Source organism: Ranitomeya variabilis, chromosome 8, assembly GCF_051348905.1.
Source record: "Ranitomeya variabilis isolate aRanVar5 chromosome 8, aRanVar5.hap1, whole genome shotgun sequence".
In the NCBI taxonomy this organism is placed as follows: Eukaryota; Metazoa; Chordata; class Amphibia; order Anura; family Dendrobatidae; genus Ranitomeya; species Ranitomeya variabilis.
This window is the reverse complement of record NC_135239.1, coordinates 27542418-27565802: the sequence shown is the minus strand read 5'-3', so window position 1 is coordinate 27565802 and position 23385 is coordinate 27542418. Positions and strand designations below refer to the sequence as shown.

At 46.4% G+C, this 23385-nt stretch overlaps 1 protein-coding gene across 1 annotated transcript; it reads right to left on the bottom strand.

Annotated features, from left to right (window-relative positions):
- Window positions 1–5011: 5011 nt before the first annotated feature.
- On the bottom strand, window positions 5012–19309 carry PRDX1 (peroxiredoxin 1). The gene is made up of 6 exons (XM_077277746.1): window positions 19262–19309; window positions 10086–10202; window positions 8976–9129; window positions 8284–8406; window positions 7970–8100; window positions 5012–5297 (listed from the first exon to the last, which is right to left on the bottom strand). Exons 2-6 carry the CDS (start codon window positions 10189–10191, stop codon window positions 5212–5214), a joined length of 600 nt encoding a protein of 199 aa, XP_077133861.1. The 5' UTR covers window positions 10192–10202; window positions 19262–19309; the 3' UTR covers window positions 5012–5211.
- Window positions 19310–23385: the final 4076 nt, after the last annotated feature.

The window sequence follows — 23385 nt, the reverse complement described above, 5'->3', positions numbered from 1 at the left end:
ACTCTTCAGCTGTTTCACAGGAATTAAAGCAATTTGGAAGGAAAAAAATAATTCTCCCCCACAATAATATTGCTTTAGCACCAAATTTTGCATTTTCACAAGGGTAACACACGAGAAAATGTAACTACTATTTGTGGTGCAATTTGTTCTAAGTGCGCCAACACCACATATGTGGGGGAAAACTACTGTTTGGGTGCAGGGCTGGGAAGGAAAGGGGCACTATGACTTGGAGCATAAAATGGCTGGAATAGGTAGCAGACGCCGTGTCACATTTGAAAGAGCCACCGACATGCCAAAAACAGCAGAACCCCCCCCACAGACACCCATTTTGGAAACTACAGCTCTTGACTTCATCTAGGGGTGTAGTGAGCTGTTTAAAATGTGAGGTGATTCAGAGAATTGTATAATATTAGGCTGAGTAAATGGAAAACTACAATTTTTCCCCCCCACCAAAGTGTTGCTCTGGCCCCAAGTTTTTAATTTTCAGCTCAGGTTTCTGGAGACGCACCAGTAAGTGAGGCAGGTTCCCATCACTGCAGAAATGTCAACTGCACTTTAGGCACACCGGGGCTCAGAAGGGGGGGAGCATTTGGTTGCACAGAATTTTTTTTCCCCCTTTTTTTTTGGGGGGGGGGGTGCGCGCACATTATGGTTATCTAGAGCTCTTGTACTAAGTAACGTGGCCCCTATACTTCCATAAACAGAAGACAGATCCGGGTGGGGACTTAATTTTTTTTGTAGCTTGAGTAGAAGCTTTTATTTGGATTATTTTACATAATGTTTGGGATCACATTTATCCGGCGCTCTACGCTGATCACTTTGGGGTTTCCATCTTAACCCCTTTACCCCCAAGGGTGGTTTGCACATTAATGACCAGGCCAATTTTTACAATTCTGACCACTGTCCCTTTATGAGGTTACAACTCTGGAACGCTTCAACGGATCCCAGTGATTCTGACATTGTTTTCTCGAGACATATTGTACTTCATGATAGTGGTAAAAATTCTGTGATAGTACCTGCATTTATTTGTGAAAAAAACGGAAATTTGGCGAAAATTTTGAAAATTTCGCAATTTTCCAACTTTGAATTTTTATGCAATTAAATCAGAGATATGTCACACAAAATACTTAATAAGTAACATTTCCCACATGTCTACTTTACATCAGCACAATTTTGGAACCAACATTTTTTTTTGTTAGGGAGTTATAAGGGTTAAAAGTTGACCAGCAATTTCTCATTTTTACAACACCATTTTTTTTTTTTTTTAGGGACCACATCTCATTTGAAGTCATTTTGAGGGGTCTATATAATAGAAAATACCCAAGTGTGACACCATTCTAAAAATTGCACCCCTCAAGGTGCTCAAAACCATATTCAAGAAGTTTATTAACCCTTCTGGTGCTTCACAGGAATTTTTGGAATGTTTAAATAAAAATGAACATTTAACTTTTTTTCACACAAAATTTACTTCAGCTCCAATTTGTTTTATTTTACCAAGGGTAACAGGAGAAAATGGACCCCAAAAGTTGTTGTACAATTTGTCCTGAGTACACCGATACCCCATATGTGGGGGTAAACCACTGTTTGGGCGCATGGCAGACCTCGGAAGGGAAGGAGCGCCGTTTGACTTTTCAATGCAAAATTGACAGGATTTGAGATGGGACGCCATGTTGCGTTTGGAGAGCCACTGATGTGCCTAAACATTGAAACCCCCCACAAGTGACACCATTTTGGAAAGTAGACCCCTAAGGAACTTATCTAGATGTGTGATGAGCACTTTGACCCACCAAGGGCTTCACAGAAGTTTATAATGCAGAGCCGTAAAAATAAAACAATTTTTTTCCCACAAATTATTTTTTAGCCCCCAGTTTTGTATTTTCCCAGGGGTAACAGGAGAAATTGGACCCCAAAGGTTGTTGTCCTATTTGTCCTGAGTACGCTGATACCCCATATGTTGGGGTAAACCCCTGTTTGGGCACACGGGAGAGCTCGGAAGGGAAGGAGCACTGTTTTACTTTTTCAAACGCAGAATTGGCTGGAATTGAGATCGGACGCCATGTCGCGTTTGGAGAGCCCCTGATGTGCCGAAACAGTGGAAAACCCCCAATTATAACTGAAACCCTAATCCAAACACACCCCTAACCCTAATCCCAACAGTAACCCTAACCACACCTCTAACCCTGACACACCCAACCCTATTCCCAACCGTAAATGTAATCCAAACCCTAACCCTATCTTTAGCCCCAACCCTAACTGTAGCCTTAACCCTAACCCCAACCCTAACCCTAGCCCTAATGGGAAAATGGAAATAAATACATTTTTTTTATTTTTCCCTAACTAAGCGGGTGATGAAGGGGGGTTTGATTTTCTTTTATAGCAGGTTTTTTTAGCGGATTTTTATGATTGGCAGCCGTCACACACTGAAAGACGCTTTTTATTGCAAAAAATATTTTTTGCGTTACCACATTTTGAGAGCTATAAATTTTCCATATTTTGGTCCACAGAGTCATGTGAGGTCTTGTTTTTTGCGGGACGATTTGACGTTTTTATTGGTAACATTTTTGGGCACGTCACATTTTTTGATCGCTTTTTATTCCGATTTTTGTGAGGCAGAATGACCAAAAACCAGCTATTCATGAATTTCTTTTAGGGGAGGCGTTTATACCGTTCCACGTTTGGTAAAATTGATAAAGCAGTTTTATTCTTCGGGTCAGTACGATTACAGCGATATCTCATTTATATTATTTTTTTTATGTTTTGGCGCTTTTATACGATAAAAACTTTTATGGAAAAAATAATTATTTTTGCATCGCTTTCTCAGGACTATAACTTTTATTTTTTTGCTGATCATGCTGTATGGCGGCTCGTTATTTGCGGGACAAGATGACGCTTTCAGCGGTACCATGGTTATTTATATCTGTCTTTTTGATCACGTGTTATTCCACTTTTTGTTCGGCGGTATGATAATAAAGCGGTTTTTTGCCTCGTTGTTTTTTTCTTACGGTGTTTACTGAAGGGGTTAACTAGTGGGCCAGTTTTATAGGTCGGGTTGGTACGGACGCGGCGATACTAAATATGTGTACTTTTATTGTTTTTTTTATTATTTAGATAAAGAAATGTATTTATGGGAATATTTTTTTTTTCATTATTTTGGAATATTTTTTTTTTTTTTTTTTTTTTTTTTTTTTACACATTTGGAAATTTTTTTTTTTACTTTTTTACTTTGCCCCAGGGGGGGGGGGGGGACAATACAGATTGGTGATCTGCCAGTTTGCATAGCACTCTGACAGATCACCGATCTGAGAGAAGTGCAGGCTGCTTCACAGTGCCTGCTCTGAGCAGGCTTCTGTGAAGCCACCTCCCTCCCTGCAGGACCCGGATCCGTGGCCATCTTGGATCCGGGTCTGGAGCAGGCAGGGAGGGAGGCAAGACCCTCGCAGCAACGCGATCACATCGCGTTGCTGCGGGGGGCTCAGGGAAGCACACAGGGAGCCCCCTCCCTGCGCGATGCTTCCCTGCACCGCCGGCACATCACGATCATCTTTGATCGCGGTGTGCCGGGGGGTTAATGTGCCAGGAGCGGTCCGTGACCGCTCCTGGCACATAGTGCCGGATGTCAGCTGCGATAGGCAGCTGACACCCGGCCGCGATCGGCCGCGCTCCCCCCGTGAGCGCCGCCGATCGCGCTGGACGTAATATTCCGTCCTTGGGAATTAGGGCCCACCCCACATGGACGGAATATTACGTCCAATGGCAGAAAGGGGTTAATCAGTGATGCGAGTCAGATAAAACCTGAGGAATCCATTCACTATCATGAGGCAGCAGAGTTACTCTGGACTGTCTGGCCTCTGTTCAGCAGTGTCCTTTACAGAAGTGCACAAAACTGGCCAACAGCATTTTTAGGCAATCCTAAAAACAGACACAGGTCCTATGGGAGCTCATATCTGCCTCATTATAGGCACTCTTCTGCTGGAGGTTCCATCTGAATCATGTATTTCAGAGATTTGGCTGCTGTCACACTTGGATTTTTAGACAAGAAAAAAAAAAAGCTGCACAACCATATCTTGGGAGATATAATTTCCTTATTTCTGCTGACAGTCATGCGAGGGCTTGCATTTTGCAATATGAATTGATTTTTTTTTTTATTAGGATTCATTTTTGATCGCGGCATATTCTGAATTTTGGGAATTAGAACAAAAAAGCCAGAGTTTTGTTTTTCAGTGTGGTAAAAAAAAGTTTTATTATTTGTGTCAGTATGATTACAGCGAAACCACACTTTGTTGGTACCTTTACACAGCAAAAATTGTATAGAAAAATGTTTTGCCCTGCTATATATTTTGAGAGCTATACAATTTTTCAACTGATGAAGCTGTAGTGCAGCTTTTTTTTTGCTGGACAAGATGTTTAGCTATACCATTTTTATTTGCATTTTTTTGAGGTTTTATTCTACTTTGTTTGGCAGTATTATGAAAAGTTACAGCTTAAAACACTTTCCCCCCCAAAATAAAAAAAAAAAACAAACAAAAAAAACCCCCACTAATTGGCTCCAAAGAAGTCCTTTAATACTTTGGGTGTACTCTTATAAAGGAGTGTTCTCTAGAAAGCAAGAGGTGCAATCCCACCTTGGACAACATCTGCAAAGAGTTTGTATGTTCTCCCCATGTTTGCGTGGGTTTCCTCCGGGCACTCCGGTTTCCTCCCACATTCCAAAGACATACTGATAGGGATTCTAGATTGTGAGCCCCATCGGGGACAGCGATGATAATGTGTGCAAACTGTAAAGCGCTGCAGAATGTTAGCGCTATATAAATATAAAGATAATAATAATTATTATTATTATTATTATCTTACCCCACTCTTCAGAAGCATGTACCAAAAAAAAAAAAAATCATATGATCTGTATTATGTGTATGATTCCCCCCACACCTCTATTAAACATATTAGACAGTCTCAAATTACTGCAGTAGCCGAGTAGCCCAACCACTGTGTGCAGAGAGCGACAGACACCAGGTCATTCCCAAGAGACACTTTAATTTGTCTTTACAAAAGTTGCCAGTCATCAGTGACAAGGAATGTTACAACACAGACGTAATGCCACCCTGCAGACGGGCACCGGGGCGCTCTGCTCTACATTAGAAAAGGATCCTAAAATACATTAAACATTTGATATGGAGACAAGGCCCCAACTACGACGGGCAGCACCTCCTGCCTTTACTTCTGCTTGGAGAAATACTCCTTGCTCTTCTTGACGTCGGGCTTGATGGTGTCGCTTCCAGGCTTCCATCCGGCTGGGCAGACTGCAAAAAATAAAATTAGTGTAAGAGGTTACATCAGGGGAGTCACGATACTAGATTCAGCAAAATGTAACGATCAGTCCAGGATTATAGAAAACTGAATTACTGCAACTTTAAATGGTCACTTCCTGATCATTTAAAGCACTCTTCCCATCAGTTTGCATCCTCTTTATATATTGCAGCCATCATATTATACAGCACTGTGTACTTACAATTGCTCATTTTGCCTTTCTACCCAGTTAATTCTTCCCTTTTCTCTGCTCCATGTAGAAACAGGAAGTCTCTTGTCCCTGCATTTATCATTCCCTGTTCACCTCCTGACCCAGCTGCTCCCTTCTCCCCCTGCTAGGGACTTTTGCAGCGACTCATGCAGAGAAAATTTACCTCCTGTTCCTACATAGCGCTTAGAAGGATTCAGCTAGTCAGTGATGTCAGACCTAATGGAAAAAAGTTAGCAAGGTAGAAAGGCAAAATGAGCAATTGTAAGGGTATGTGCAGACGTTCAGTAATTGGCAGCGCTTTGGATACAGCACATATCCACTGCGTCCCAAGCGCTGCCGTCTATTGAACGCAGGAGATTCTGCATGTGTGCATTCAAACGGGTGGATTCACCGTGTCCAATTTCTCCTGAAGGCTCGCGTCTCCGCAACATATAGACATGCTGCGGTCTGGAGAGATGCGCTGCATGTCAGTCTCTGCGGGTGATCCACATGTGTCTCTGGACACCTGTGGATCCCATCCACTATGCTGTAACATCTGAACACTGCCAAGTACGCAGAATTTACTGACAGTGTGCACCTAACCGAAGTACACAGCTATATAATATGATGACAGCAATATATGGAGAATAATTTGACGGGAGGAGGAGAGCGGCTTTAAGATCTCAGTTTGCGGTCATGAAATGAGCTCCGTTTAGTGAAGTTTTCACTTGTTCCCAGTCTAGATGTAATTTGTGGATTTCCTTTATATCCAGTTTACATCTTGGATGGATATAACCCAAAAAGGATCCCGACAAGGAGCATTGTGCCGCTGTAGCACGGGGCTCACAGCATCATATAGAAACTGGGTAGAATGTAACAAACCATCAGATGCAAGGTGGTCAGGATGCGGCATTTAGCCTTGGACTAGAAGTAGTGATCTGTTCACTGACAGCAAGCGGAGATCTGTATCATTTTAAAAGGAAATTAAACAGTTATTGAATAGTATGTTGAACAGGACTGGGCAGCCATGTCACACAGCTTAACTACCAGGGACATGTACTAAACGATTTATTCCCACATGGGACATTTACAGCATCTGTTCCAAGTGTTGGGTAAGGGGGCCATACCCCAATTTTATCTTCATGGCTCCTGATCAGGTTGGGTTTAGTACAGCCCCAAGAATGGCCACCGATGTTCCCTCTGCTGGAGGCGTGCATGCAGCTACCGAGCGACTACACATCCATCACAGAGACATAGTAATAAGGGATGTCCAATACTGAACAACCCCCTTCTTATATGCTAAAGACCCCACAATGCATCTCCTGGCATTGCTCCTCATGAGTGCTGTAGCCCCTCAGCACCCATGAGATAGAATGTCACAACTGCCAGGAGATACAAACAATGGTACCAATCTCCAGAAAGTATAGGTTCTCTTCATTTGGTGGGCTTCAGCATTTAAGTAGTGAACAATTTTTCTTATTTCTGACCGTCCCAGACCTCCAGAGGCTGCAACTAAAGAGATGCCAAGGTGCCAGGAACATTTGAAGATGCCCTGACCGCCTAATACAGGCTGCTCTATAGATGGGACCCAGCCAGATTCTCCCCCACGAGCCCCTCTGCAGAGCTTTAGTTACTTAGTAAAATAGACCAATGCTTCCATCAGGAGACAGATCCTTTTTTGGGGGCCATATTCACATGCAGCAGAATTTTACTCCTGGCACAATTCCTGGTTCGCCTGCAGACATGTGCGGCCATAATGATAGTCTTGCATAGGAAATAGCAGTTTCACTTGGAAGACCTGAGTGATTTACTTGTTCCTTGCAGACCAGTGGCACAGGGTCATATGAAGCCTATGGGATTTTTTTTTTATTTTTATTTTTTTTAAAGTCAGTAAATGTTTTTACAACTGTCTTAATTCTTCCCCATTTGCTGTTAGTGATTAAGAATTATTTTTTGGTGCTCAGAGCTAAATACATCCTCAGATATTTTGCCTACAATGTCTCACTAGACAGAGCACAATGGCAGACAGCTGGATTTATTCACCGACAGCAAACAAATTGTTAAAGGACGTCTCAAAGTGACGAGTGTTTCCATTCCACGGACTGGGACGGTCAGAGATTGATTATTATTTTATATTTATGGTCCATTTTTTAGCTAGTGGCCGTTACCCCATCAGACCGTCTGTCCGGTACTTCACACACCGCCGGAGCTGGAAGATTAAAGAGTTTCTGGAGGTACAGGCTTTATTCTAGGAGATCGGTACTGTGCGCCGGTCACACCCATCCTCACCTAGAGGCATGCAAATAAAGACTAAAGTACGTCCCACAGTATCCCCCATAGAAATCACCACAGACATGCAGCCAATCATGGGTGGGAGGGTCCCAACTAAGTCTGGGGGTCCCTCTGCCTGTATCTGTGGCGGATTTATAAGTAGCACCCACCCAGTCCGCTGCTCGACAGGCACGGACCACTCACCTTCACCATACTTGTCTGTGTGCTGGAAGGCCTGAACCAGCCGTAGGGTCTCGTCTACGTCGCGGCCGACGGGCAGATCGTTTATGGTGATCTGACGCAGGATTCCCTTATCATCCACTATGAAGAGGCCTCTGGACCAGAGAACAGCAAGGAGAGGGTTACACAAGACATGGAGTAGCGGTACCACCTTATATTAACCCCTCTCAGAAGGGCACCTGGTATCAAACCTTCAGAGGTTACTGCAGGTCTGACTACCAAAGCTAGCCCCAGTGGCACAGCTGCTGCAGAACAGCGTCGCCCGACGTTCTTCTTACCTAAAGGCAATGCCCTCGTCTTCCTTGAGAACGCCATAGTCTGTAGAGATTGTGCGCAGAGTGTCGGCTACCAGGGGGATTTTCATGGGGCCCAAACCTCCATCCTTCCGGGAACTGTTGGTCCTGAGTAGCAAAAGGTTCAAGAATTGATGAAACTGGAAATGAAAAGGTCTAAAAACAAATGTTACAAGAAGAGATTGGAAGTGACCGATCAGTGAAGCCACAAGTGGACCTGTACCAATGACTGCACACTGTAACAAGTCGTCAGCTGTGGGCAGAAAGTCTTCAGTGTGGACAAAACAATATAACCTTTACTGACAGCGAGCATACAAAACCGTGCTGGAAAGCTGCAAACCAGAGGGTCATTCCCAAAATCACAAGTTACCCCTAATCTTATTGATAGGAGCCAACTGACTGATTTCTGGGATACCCAGTGATCTTAAAGGTGTTCTGGAACGCCAAGGACAGGCAGTGCTGACCAGTCCTGAACGGAGCAGGTCTGCACATTTAGGTCCTGCCCCATTCATTGGGTCGGTTGGAGAAAGCAGAGGCTCGTGCTCCGTGGATAACTTCCAGGAGTAGCCTGTTACTTGCAGAAGAGTGACACCGGCACTTCACAGGTTAGAGCACAGACTTCAGCATCATCTCAAGACATGCAGAACTCAGACATGACACTTCACCATTCCACTTACCAGGCCAAGTGGCAGAAGTGAGAGTCCACCGACGCAGCGATGACCTCACAGTTTAACTTCTTAAAATCCTCCACACGGTCACTGAAAGCGATGATCTCCGTTGGGCAGACGAATGTGAAGTCCAAGGGGTAGAAGAAGAACACGACATACTTTCCTACAGATGGAAGACAACTTAAGATTACCTCTGCCCACTAGGTGGCGCCATCTGCAACGTACACAGCTGTGCGCTCTTTGGGGAAACTTGTAAGGTTAAGATCAGACCGGCACTGTGACACTCGGGGCAGCCAGATCTGGAGATTGGGAACATGACTGGCTCCGTGTCCCCATCGATATAGGGGACAACCTGCCAAATGTATGCACCGGTCAAGGCCAGCACATACTGCTCCCCCCTGTCCAGGTGAAAAAAAAAAAGAAAAAAAAATATATAGCTAAACACGGGATCTGTGTGCATTTCCCCCACACTCCTATGTACTGGAATAACTGGTAAATTCACCCTGAGGTCATTTCAGGTGTGTGTATGGGGGAAGGGGACTGACAACTCCTGTGCACCATTCTTAAAGGGAACCTGTCACCTGAATTTGGCGGGACCAGTTTTGGGTCATATGGTAGGGTTTTCGGGTGTTTGATTCACCCTTTCCTTACCCGCTAGCTGCATGCTGGCCGCAATATTGGATTGAAGTTCATTCTCTGTCCTCCGGAGTACACACCAGCGCAAGGCAATATTGCCTTGTGGAGGCATGTACTACGGAGGACAGAGAATGAACTTCAATCCAATATTGCGGCCAGCATGCAGCCAGCGGGTAAGGAAAGGGTGAATCAGACACCCGAAAACCCCGCCCATATGACCCAAAAATGGTCCCGCCAAATTCAGGTGACAGGTTCCCTTTAAATCTGAGCTCAGGTCATCTGAGAAGGATCAACATAAACTCTACTTTATATACTATGCCCCTCGTTATGTGAGGGTAAACATTAGGATGAGGCAGGTCCCCAATTGGGTCCAGCCCCTACTAATCTATGGGAACCATCACAGCCATTGAGCCATGTCAGGGACAAGTCCATTTCCACCAGTCGCTGCCCATTTACTGTATTAACTCTTTGTAACCCACACACCTCTGTAATCCGAGAGCTTCAGCTCTTTGAATTGTCCATCGGGCATCACAGCTTTTGCTTTGAAGTCAGGAGCAAGTTTACCAATCTTAGCGTTTCCGGCAGACATGATGACTTAATCTAGGAAGAAAAATAAGTTACATAATTAAATTCAATTCACTGTATAGTTGAATCAGCGCTGAAATAATCTTCATTAAAATGCAATTCTGCTAAAATAGGAAACATGCAACCCAAGGATGAGAATGAGGAAGCGGCTGAAGTTTCAGGATCTGGAGTTGCAAGATGTAAAGCGGTGCTCCATCCTGGATACAGAAGAGATAATTCATTATTAACTAAAGTATCACTGGAAACCACATATTGGGGGGCATTTAAAGGCACAGCGCTCGCCAACATAAATGAATGGCCGTTATAACCAGAGCAACAAATTGTCTATTAACCGGGATTCTCCGGCAGTCAGGGATGTGTGGACCCTTCATTATTGGTCTTCTGTACTTTACATTGGACATATCCACTCTGCAGAGGGTGAGTGCTTTATGGTCCATGTATGTATATATGTGCCCCCCCCCCCTACTGTATAAATTCATCTCCAGCAACGCTCAACAAGTTGTAGAAACAATCTCTATGTCACTATTGGAAAATGCATTGTGTCTGGCTGTAGACAGAACACAGCTGTCCGCTATGATGTAGACCAGCTCTTGTAAGTTTGTATACAGTCCCTTTCCCAGGACCCTCTTATTCTCTAATCCATGTTCCCGTTGTGTTGCCCCCATAGAAGCTCCAGAGAGGCCCCTCCATAAATCACAGGCAAGAGAAGATTCTGGGAAAGGTATGGAAAGTCATGGCGCAAATATTTTCTCAGCATGTTGAGAATTGCTTATTTTTCACAAAACCGCAATGTCTTCCTATTAGATTCTGATTGTGGGACAGGAGTCGTGATGTCTCCAAGAACCAATGTTACGTTGGATCCTTGCAGCATTGAAGTGTGGAGCGTCAGCGCTGGTGGCAATTGCAGTCTACGCATTTCATGCCGCATATGAAGTCATTTATTAACTGAAAACTTACTGTCAAGGTTCAAGTCTTCCGCCTTTACATATTCTAAGCATTAATATTGGCATTCTTGATTCCAAAGGGAGAACACAAAACCTGATCCCCCGGGCCTGGACATACCAGTAAGTGGGGTCATGTGGACGCAAGTGAGAAGTAGAAAAGCGCAAAGATGATAAAAGTAGAAACTCCCTTTAAATGTTAAGCAAGTTCTACCAAAATGTTCTGCAACTTCGTGTTTCACTTCCTCATTATCTGCTTAATGGCGGTGAAACAAAATCATGGGCGCCCTTGTCCTGATCACACAGCTGATGGGAGTATTGGAGATCTGTCATGTAAAATCCTGTAGGGGTGTGCAAACTGTACAGATTTATCAATATCCATAGAATAAGTCATAAATACCCCACTGATCATGAAGCAGATAGAAGGCCTGACCTGCCACTGAGCGCCCTGATAAAGTCTAAAGGTACCGTCACACTAAGCGACGCTGCAGCGATAGCGACAGCGATGCCGATCGCTGCAGCGTCGCTGTTTGGTCGCTGGAGAGCTGTCACACAGACCGCTCTCCAGCGACCAACGATGCCGAGGCCCCCGGGTAACCAGGGTAAACATCGGGTTGCTAAGCGCAGGGCTGCGCTTAGTAACCCGATGTTTACCCTGGTTACCAGCGTAAAAGTTAAAAAAACAAACAGTACATACTCACCAGCGCGTCCCCCAGCCTCTGCTTCCTGACGCTGACTGAGCTCCGGCCCTAACAGCACAGCGGTGACGTCACCGCTGTGCTTTCACTTTCAGTTTAGGGCCGGCGATCAGTAAGAGTCAGGAAGCAGAGGCTGGGGGACGCGCAGGTGAGCATGTACTGTTTGTTTTTTTACATTTTACGCTGGTAACCAGGGTAAACATCGGGTTACTAAGCGCGGCCCTGCGCTTAGTAACCCGATGTTTACCCTGGTTACCAGTGTAAAATATCGCTGGTATGGTTGCTTTTGCTGTCAAACACGGCGATACACGGCGACCTAGCGACCAAATAATGTGCAGACCTTCTAGCAGCGACCAGCAATTTCACAGCGGGATTCTGATCGCTGCTGCGTGTCAAATACAGCGATATCGCTTCCCTAGGACGCTGCAACGTCACAGATCGCTGGCGACGTTGCTTAGTGTGACGGTACCTTAAAGGCCCCGTCTCACATAGCGAGATCGCTAGCGAGATCGCTGCTGAGTCACAAGTTTTGTGACGCAACAGCGACCTCCATAGCGATCTCGCTATGTGTGACACGTACCAGCGATCAGGCCCCTGCTGCGAGATCGCTGGTCGTGTCGGAATGGCCTGGACCTTTTTTTGGTCGTTGAGGCCCCGCTGACATTGCTGAATCGGTGTGTGTGACACCGATCCAGCGATGTCTTCACTGGTAACCAGGGTAAACATCGGGTTACTAAGCGCAGGGCCGCGCTTAGTAACCCGATGTTTACCCTGGTTACCAGCGTAAATGTAAAAAAAAACAAACAGTACATACTCGCCTTCTGATGTCCGTCAGGTCCCTTGCCGTCTGCTTCCTGCTCTCACTGACTGCCGGCCGTACAGTGAGAAGTGAGAGCACAGCAGTGACGTCACCGCTGCGCTCTGCTCTCACTGTACGGCCGGATCTCAGTCAGAGCAGGAAGCAGACGGCTAGGGACCTGGACACCGAAAGGCGAGTATGTAGTGTTTGTTTTTTTTGGTAACCAGGGTAAACATCGGGTTACTAAGCGCGGCCCTGCGCTTAGTAACCCGATGTTTACCCTGGTTACCGGGTGCTGCAGGGGGACTTCGGCATCGTTGATGACAGTTTCAACGATGCCGAAGTCGTTCCCCTGATCGTTGGTCGCTGGGGAGAGCTGTCTGTGTGACAGCTCCCCAGCGACCACACAGCGACTTACCAACGATCACGGCCAGGTCATATCGCTGGTCGTGATCGTTGGTAAATCGCTTAGTGAGACGGGGCCTTAAGGGAATTATAGACATGCTAAGATCTAGGATCAGACGTCCCTACAATGAACCGTGCAGCAGGGCTAGCTAAGAATACATTGTTCAGGCTTATACAACCAAGTTCAAATCTTTATGATTTTTCATTTTTAATTTATTTATTTTAGGATGCGGTTCTGTTTTACTAATCAGAAGAAGTGTGCCTTGATATTAAGAAATATTTCCATTTCCTGACAGCAACCAGAGGTGAAAAATGAACAGTTGGAAAACGTAGCATTATGTAAAATGATTGCCAGTAGGTAGACGGCATTTACCCCCAGGGAGAAATCTCACTAATCTCCCACAGTCACAATGTAAACTGAAAACAGACCAAGAATCAAAGTCTTGTAAACCTATAATCCTCCTCTCCAGGAATCCGTGTTACAGTCACTTCATATTCAGTTACCAATAGTCAAAAGGTGACGAGTAGGAAGATAATCCAGACACAGCCGAGAACTGGCCATAATCCCACACACATGGCTGATAGTACTACACGCATGGATACAATGTAACACCGTACTACACACATCACGGAACCTATAGACAATACTGTATAAACACATCCTGATACAATGTAACAGCCGCGGTGTTTATAAACAGTATTAGATACAGTGTAACTGAACTCTCCAGTGACCGCGCTGCAGGCAGTGAAGGGAATTCCTCAATCCCAGTTTCCTGCCAAATTCAGTGTCATCAGCATCACTGGAACCAAGTATCTGTAGAGAGCCAGTAGTAGCAGCGTTATCACTGGATGGAGCGGGCCCCGGCACAGAGCAGCATCCTGGGGCCCCCGGATACTCATTATACAGGCACACAACATGCGGAGTAGTAAGGTGCCGTCTGCCTCCCCTCCCCCACAGTTTGTGAATCATGGAATGCGATATAGTAATTAAATATACATCAGCACTGGGGGTGTAGACTGACAATGACCCTGGAGTCAGGCGACCCATACCCCACCCATTAGGAAGTCTCTTATCTGAAGATTAGGTTTATAGGACAAATATCCGGCTGCAGATTCTTCTGAGCAAGAAACTTGCCTCTGAGCTTACAGGAGGTTCTGCAGACACTACAACTCCCAGCATGCTCTGACAGTAACATACAGGGAGCCACAGCTTCATAACAGGTGGCAGGTATCATAGTATCCAGAGATGGTATATAAACAGTAATGTCACTAATCCACATTATATACAGGAGAGGAGGGAGACAGTATACAGGACAGGTGACTGCTATACACAAGACTCACTACTACAGACAAGATGGTGGCATATAGGAAACTTGTGACTGTAGACGCACACAAGAATATACACCACATTCCCTATAGACACAGGTCAGTAATATACTATATACAGTGGGCATGTGACTATAGGGCGGGGGCCACACCAGCCCTTCCTGTATATAGGTATTTAGTATGAGGGTCTCCAGTATACACAGGGCAGGTCACTAGTATAATGGAGACTTGACTATTTAGAGTGAGGGTCACAGGACAAATCATTAGTGTACACTATAGGGGGAGACCTGTGACTATATGGGGTGAGGGCCCCACCAGCTCTTCCTATATACATGTTAGTATATAGGGTGAAGGTCAGAGTCCTCCCTATACACTGGAATTAATAATAATAAATAATATTATATAGTGTAAGAGTCACATGTCTCCCAATGTACAGGACAGGTCAGGTCACTAACATATAGGAGACATGACTATAGGGCGAGGGTCATAGTTCTCCCTATACCCAGACCAGTTTTTTAGTCTATAGGAGACATCACTATACAGGGCGAGGGTCACATTTCTCCTAATATACAGGACAGTTTATTAGTATATAGGAGACATGACAATATACTGTATAGGGGGAGGATCACAGGTGTCCCAAATACAGGTCATTAGTATATAGGAGACATCACTATATAGGCTGAGGGTCATAGTTCTCCTTATACCCAGGCCAGGTCATTAGCATACAGGAGACATCACTGTATATGGGGTGAGGGCACAGGTCTCCCGTATACACACACACAGGTCTCCCGTATACACACACACAGGTCTCCCGTATACACACACACAGGTCTCCCGTATACACACACACAGGTCTCCCGTATACACACACACAGGTCTCCCGTATACACACACACACACACACACACACACACACACACACACACAGGTCTCCCGTATACACACACACACACAGGTCTCCCGTATACACACACACACACACAGGTCTCCCGTATACACACACACACACAGGTCTCCCGTATACACACACACACACACACAGGTCTCCCGTATACACACACACACAGGTCTCCCGTACACACACACACACACACACACACACACACACACAGGTCTCCCGTATACACACACACAGGTCTCCCGTATACACACACACACACACACACAGGTCTCCCGTATACACACACACACACACACACACACACAGGTCTCCCGTATACACACACACACACACACACACACAGGTCTCCCGTATACACACACACACACACACACACAGGTCTCCCGTATACACACACACAGGTCTCCCGTATACACACACACAGGTCTCCTGTATACAGGAGACATCACTGTATATGGGGAGAGGGCATATGTCTCCTATATACTGGACAGGTCACTAGTATACAGGAGCCATCACTGTATATGGGGTGAGGGCACATGTCTCCCTATATACACACACAGGACAGGTCACTAGTATACAGGAGACATCACTGTATATGGGGTGAAGGCACAGGTCTCCGATATACAGGACAGGTCACTAGTATACAGGAGACATCACTGTATATGGGGTAAGGGCACATGTCTCCTATATACAGGACAGGTCACTAGTATACAGGAGACATCACTGTATATGGGGTGAGGGCACAGGTCTCCTATATACAGGACAGGTCACTAGTATACAGGAGCCATCACTGTATATGGGGTGAGGGCACATGTCTCCTATATACAGGACAGGTCACTAGTATACAGGAGCCATCACTGTATATGGGGTGAGGGCACAGGTCTCCGATATACAGGACAGGTCACTAGTATACAGGAGACATCACTGTATATGGGGTGAGGGCACATGTCTCCCTATATACAGGACAGGTCACTAGTATACAGGAGACATCACTGTATATGGGGTGAGGGCACAGGTCTCCTATATACACACACACAGGACAGGTCACTAGCATACAGGAGACATCACTGTATATGGGGTGAGGGCACAGGTCTCCTATATACACACACACACAGGACAGGTCACTAGCATACAGGAAACATCACTATATGGGGTGAGGGCACAGGTCTCCGATATACAGGACAGGTCACTAGTATACAGGAGACATCACTGTATATGGGGTGAGGGCACATGTCTCCCTATATACAGGACAGGTCACTAGTATACAGGAGACATCACTGTATATGGGGTAAGGGCACATGTCTCCTATATACCGGACAGGTCACTAGTATACAGGAGACATCACTGTATATGGGGTGAGGGCACAGGTCTCCGATATACAGGACAGGTCACTAGTATACAGGAGACATCACTGTATATGGGGTGAGGGCACATGTCTCCCTATATACAGGACAGGTCACTAGTATACAGGAGACATCACTGTATATGGGGTGAGGGCACATGTCTCCTATATACAGGACAGGTCACTAGTATACAGGAGACATCACTGTATATGGGGTGAGGGCACATGTCTCCCTATATACAGGACAGGTCACTAGTATACAGGAGACATCACTGTATATGGGGTGAGGGCACATGTCTCCCTATATACACACACAGGACAGGTCACTAGTATACAGGAGCCATCACTGTATATGGGGTGAGGGCACATGTCTCCCTATATACAGGACAGGTCACTAGTATACAGGAGACATCACTGTATATGGGGTGAGGGCACCTGTCTCCTATATACAGGACAGGTCACTAGTATACAGGAGACATCACAGTATATGGGGTGAAGGCACATGTCTCCTATATACAGGACAGGTCACTAGTATACAGGAGACATCACTGTATATGGGGTGAGGGCACATGTCTCCTGTATACAGGACAGGTCACTAGTATACAGGAGCCATCACTGTATATGGGGTGAGGGCACATGTCTCCTATATACAGGACAGGTCACTAGTATACAGGAGCCATCACTGTATATGGGGTGAGGGCACATGTCTCCTGTATACAGGACAGGTCACTAGTATACAGGAGACATCACTGTATATGGGGAGAGGGCACATGTCTCCTGTATACAGGACAGGTCACTAGTATACAGGAGCCATCACTGTATATGGGGTGAGGGCACATGTCTCCTATATACAGGACAGGTCACTAGTATACAGGAGACATCACTGTATATGGGGTGAGGGCACATGTCTCCTGTATACAGGACAGGTCACTAGTATACAGGAGCCATCACTGTATATGGGGTGAGGGCACATGTCTCCTGTATACAGGACAGGTCACTAGTATACAGGAGCCATCACTGTATATGGGGTGAGGGCACATGTCTCCTATATACAGGACAGGTCACTAGTATACAGGAGACATCACTGTATATGGGGTGAGGGCACATGTCTCCTATATACAGGACAGGTCACTAGTATACAGGAGACATCACAGTATATGGGGTGAAGGCACAGGTCTCCTGTATACAGGACAGGTCACTAGTATACAGGAGACATCACTGTATATGGGGTGAGGGCCCATGTCTCCTGTATACAGGACAGGTCACTAGTATACAGGAGCCATCACTGTATATGGGGTGAGGGCCCATGTCTCCTATATACAGGACAGGTCACTAGTATACAGGAGCCATCACTGTATATGGGGTGAGGGCACATGTCTCCTATATACAGGACAGGTCACTAGTATACAGGAGCCATCACTGTATATGGGGTGAGGGCACATGTCTCCTATATACAGGACAGGTCACTAGTATACAGGAGACATCTCTGTATATGGGGTGAGGGCACATGTCTCCTGTATACAGGACAGGTCACTAGTATACAGGAGACATCACAGTATATGGGGTGAAGGCACATGTCTCCTGTATACAGGACAGGTCACTAGTATACAGGAGCCATCACTGTATATGGGGTGAGGGCCCATGTCTCCTATATACAGGACAGGTCACTAGTATACAGGAGACATCACTGTATATGGGGTGAGGGCCCATGTCTCCTGTATACAGGACAGGTCACTAGTATACAGGAGCCATCACTGTATATGGGGTGAGGGCACAGGTCTCCGATATACAGGACAGGTCACTAGTATACAGGAGCCATCACTGTATATGGGGTGAGGGCACATGTCTCCTATATACAGGACAGGTCACTAGTATACAGGAGACATCACTGTATATGGGGTGAGGGCCCATGTCTCCTATATACAGGACAGGTCACTAGTATACAGGAGACATCACTGTATATGGGGTGAGGGCACATGTCTCCTGTATACAGGACAGGTCACTAGTATACAGGAGACATCACTGTATATGGGGTGAGGGCACATGTCTCCTATATACAGGACAGGTCACTAGTATACAGGAGACATCACTGTATATGGGGTGAGGGCCCATGTCTCCTATATACACACACAGGACAGGTCACTAGTATACAGGAGCCATCACTGTATATGGGGTGAGGGCACAGGTCTCCTATATACAGGACAGGTCACTAGTATACAGGAGACATCACTGTATATGGGGTGAGGGCACATGTCTCCTATATACAGGACACTATAGAGTTAGAGGAAGCGGAGCCACAAGTCACATCAGTCATTCATGCGGATGTCACCACACACAGGAGCAGCAGGGAGGGGTCGGTGATGAGGATGATGATGGTGGTGGTGGAGGAGGAGGACTGACATTAACCCCCCGTGTGCCGGCCTATGGCTGGAGTGCAGGACAATGAGCGCTCTGTGTGGAGACTTCGCCATCTCTGCGCCAGGACAGGTGCAAACAAGGCGCAGAGCGCAGGAGGGAGGAGGAGACGGATTAGCCGGGGACCGGGGAGGACACAGCCACGTGCCGCAAGTTCAAGGACGGAAACCTCCCCCACCCCACACAAGTGCTCCCCATCCCCGGCTCTGCGGCCCTGACGGCGCGGGGGCCCCGGTGTGCCACTTACGGTGCGGGTCTCTCGGTGCAGCAGGCGGAGGAGAAGCGGCGGGAGCTCCTTATATCCTGCTGATGCCTGGCCCCGCCCCTCGGGCGGCTCCTCCCCCTCTGCAGAGCATCACTCCCTCCCGGCTCCAGTATGAGCAGTCTCGGCTTCTCCTACAATAAGCACCTCTTCCTCCTGTTCCTGAGCAGCTCACCCTTGTGTTCTTACTGCAGAGCATCTCATTCTTGTGCAGAACATGGCATCCTTCTCTTCTCCCTGCTGCAGTGTATTCCACCCTTCTCTTTTTCTTGCTAAGCTCTTGCCTTTTTTTTTGTCTTTTACAGAGCATCTCATCTTTTTTTACAGAGCACCTCATCTTTTTTTTTGCAGAGCATCTCACCTTTTTCCATCTGCAGCCTATTTACTCTCCTCTGCAGATTATTTCACCCTTGTCTTCTTGTTGCAGACCATCTCATCTTCCATCTGCAACCTACTTAGTCTTTTTCTTCTGCAGATTATTTCACCCTTGTCTTCTTGTTGCAGAGCATCTCACCTTTTTTTTCCAGCTGTATAATATCTCCCCCCAAGATGGACAGCAACAACCCAAGCCCCCTGTGGAAGAACAGTGTGTGGACCCCCATCTCCCCCCTTTGTACAGGCAGAGGTTGCATGTGCCTTACATTAAAGTCTATGGGGCAAATCCGCCTGCGCCATCAATCCTGAGCTTCCTCTGGGGCCGGTGTCCTCATCGCCATCATTAGACCTCGCCTAACGCTCACATCCCGGTGATTTTTGGCTAAGAGGCTTTAATCCCCATAGATCGTTAGCTCTTGTGTCCCCACGCCTTGTGTGAGTATTATCAGGGCTACACTGTAATGTCTGGTTTTGTTTGTACATGTTTCCTATGAAGTGTTAATTACGGCCTAATATGCCGGCGTTATATAAATTAAGATTGTTATTATTAATAGAAACATCCCATTAAGGGGGTAATTCTAACCTCCCTGGTGGTCTACAGTAGTAAAAGAGTTAATGCTAACATCCCTGGTGGTCTAGGATAATAAATGGGTTAATTTCTAATATCCCTGCTGGTCTGTTGTACTGAAGGGAATAAAGCTAACATCCCTGGTGGTCTAGGGGACTGAAGGGGACAATGCTAACATCCCTGGTGGTCTAGGGTACTGATGGGGATAATGCTAACATCCCTGGTGGTCTAGGGTACTGATGGGGATAATGCTAACATCCCTGGTGGTCTAGGGTACTGATGGGGATAATGCTAACATCCCTGGTGGTCTAGGGTACTGATGGGGATAATGCTAACATCCCTGGTGGTCTAGGGTACTGATGGGGATAATGCTAACATCCCTGGTGGTCTAGGGTACCGAAGGGGATAATGCTAACATCCCTGGTGGTCTAGGGTACTGAAGAAGACAATGCTAACATCCCTGGTGGTCTAGGGTACTGATGGGGATAATGCTAACATCCCTGGTGGTCTAGGGTACTGATGGGGATAATGCTAACATCCCTGGTGGTCTAGGGTACTGATGGGGATAATGCTAACATCCCTGGTGGTCTAGGGTACTGATGGGGATAATGCTAACATCCCTGGTGGTCTAGGGTACCGAAGGGGATAATGCTAACATCCCTGGTGGTCTAGGGTACTGAAGAAGACAATGCTAACATCCCTGGTGGTCTAGGGTACTGATGGGGATAATGCTAATATCCCTGGTGGTCTAGGGTACCGAAGGGGATAATGCTAACATCCCTGGTGGTCAGGGGACTGAAGGGGACAATGCTAACATCCCTGGTGGTCTAGGGTACTGATGGGGATAATGCTAACATCCCTGGTGGTCTAGGGTACCGAAAGGAGATAATGCTAACATCCCTGGTGGTCTAGGGTACCGAAAGGAGATAATGCTAACATCCCTTGTGATCTAGGGTACTGAAGGGGATAATGCTAACATCCCTGGTGGTCTAGGGTACTGAAGGGGATAATGCTAACATCCCTGGTGGTCTAGGGTACTGATGGGGATAATGCTAACATGCCTGGTGGTCTAGGGTACTGATGGGGATAATGCTAACATCCCTGGTGGCCTAGGGTACTGAAGGGGATAATGCTAACATCCCTGGTGGTCTAGGGTACTGATGGGGATAATGCTAACATCCCTGGTGGTCTAGGGTACTGAAGGAGATAATGCTAACATCCCTGGTGGTCTAGGGTACTGATGGGGATAATGCTAACATCCCTGGTGGTCTAGGGTACTGATGGGGATAATGCTAACATCCCTGGTGGCCTAGGGTACTGAAGGGGATAATGCTAACATCCCTGGTGGTCTAGGGTACTGATGGGGATAATGCTAACATCCCTGGTGGTCTAGGGTACTGAAGGAGATAATGCTAACATCCCTGGTGGTCTAGGGTACTGATGGGGATAATGCTAACATCCCTGGTGGTCTAGGGTACTGAAGGGGATAATGCTAACATCCCTGGTGGTCTAGGGTACTGAAGGAGATAATGCTAACATCCCTGGTGGTCTAGGGTACTGATGGGGATAATGCTAACATCCCTGGTGGTCTAGGGTACTGAAGGGGATAATGCTAACATCCCTGGTGGTCTAGGGTACTGAAGGAGATAATGCTAACATCCCTGGTGGTCTAGTTTACTGATGGGGATAATGCTAACATCCCTGGTGGTCTAGGGTACTGAAGGAGATAATGCTAACATCCCTGGTGGTCTAGGGTACTGATGGGGATAATGCTAACATCCCTGGTGGTCTAGGGTACTGAAGGGGATAATGCTAACATCCCTGGTGGTCTAGGGTACTGATGGGGATAATGCTAACATCCCTGGTGGTCTAGGGTACTGAAGGGGATAATGCTAACATCCCTGGTGGTCTAGAGTACTGATGGGGATAATGCTAACATCCCTGGTGGTCTAGGGTACTGATGGGGATAATGCTAACATCCCTGGTGGTCTAGGGTACTGAAGGGGATAAAGCTAACATCCCTGGTGGTCTAGGGAACTGAAAGGGGATAATGATAACATCCCTGGTGGTCTAGGGGACTGATGGGGATAATGCTAACATCCCTGGTGGTCTAGGGTACTGATGGGGATAATGCTAACATCCCTGGTGGTCTAGGGTACTGAAGGGGATAATGCTAACATCCCTGGTGGTCTAGGGTACTGAAGGGGATAATGCTAACATCCCTGGTGGTCTAGGGTACTGATGGGGATAATGCTAACATCCCTGGTGGTCTAGGGTACTGATGGGGATAATGCTAACATCCCTGGTGGTCTAGGGTACTGAAGGGGATAATGCTAACATCCCTGGTGGTCTAGGGTACTGATGGGGATAATGCTAACATCCCTGGTGGTCTAGGGTACTGAAGGGGATAAAGCTAACATCCCTGGTGGTCTAGGGAACTGAAAGGGGATAATGATAACATCCCTGGTCGCCTAGGGTACTGAACATCCCATGTATTACTCTAGTGACCATCTTTGAATCCCCCTCCCCATTTTCCCCACATTCATGATGAGACCTAACAAGATATTGCCAGACAGATAACATTATATTTGGATCCCTCTATATTTGCTCCCTATGCATTGCTCGTTGACACTGACGGCTGCTGCCATTTGGCCCTGCAGCTGTAAGAGCCCAAACAGGCAGATAAATATTGACTGCAATGCTGAATGACTCGTTCCCACCGCGCTCACATTGTATCATGAAATGCCCAGGTAATATCATTCCGAGAGTGTCCATAGAATGTCATGCAGTGCCCATATAGGATGTGGGGAAGGACCTATAGGGCCTCATGTACTAGATATCAATATGATTAAAAGGGGCCCGACATCCGGATATTATACCCCTAACTAGCGCTATGTGTGTAATTACAATTTAATGCTGATTAATTAGTTACTTTGCTGGTAGAACTTCATTTTAGAGAAATCCAGTGTTTAAATGTTATGCTAATGACCTGCAAGTGCAGGGGAGGCCGGTCTCTGACACAAGAGTGACCTGTCAATCAAAAACTGGAGGCAGCTGGCAGGTGAGGAAAAGAGAGAGTGCAGGAGAGCTGTGAGTGCAGTGCCCGCCCTGCTGCACTTGCAGCTCATTAGCATGACAATTAAATAATGGATTTCCTAAAACTTCA

Excerpts from the sequence above, each read along its gene's own strand:
- PRDX1 (XM_077277746.1), bottom strand. The coding sequence starts at position 10,191 with ATGTCTGCCGGAAACGCTAAGATTGGTAAACTTGCTCCTGACTTCAAA. Across the intron at positions 9,130-10,085 it reads GAAGCTCTCGGATTACAGAG|GAAAGTATGTCGTGTTCTTC; the intron begins GTGTGTGGGTTA and ends TTCCATCTGTAG. Across the intron at positions 5,298-7,969 it reads CACAGACAAGTATGGTGAAG|TCTGCCCAGCCGGATGGAAG; the intron begins GTGAGTGGTCCG and ends TATTTTTTGCAG.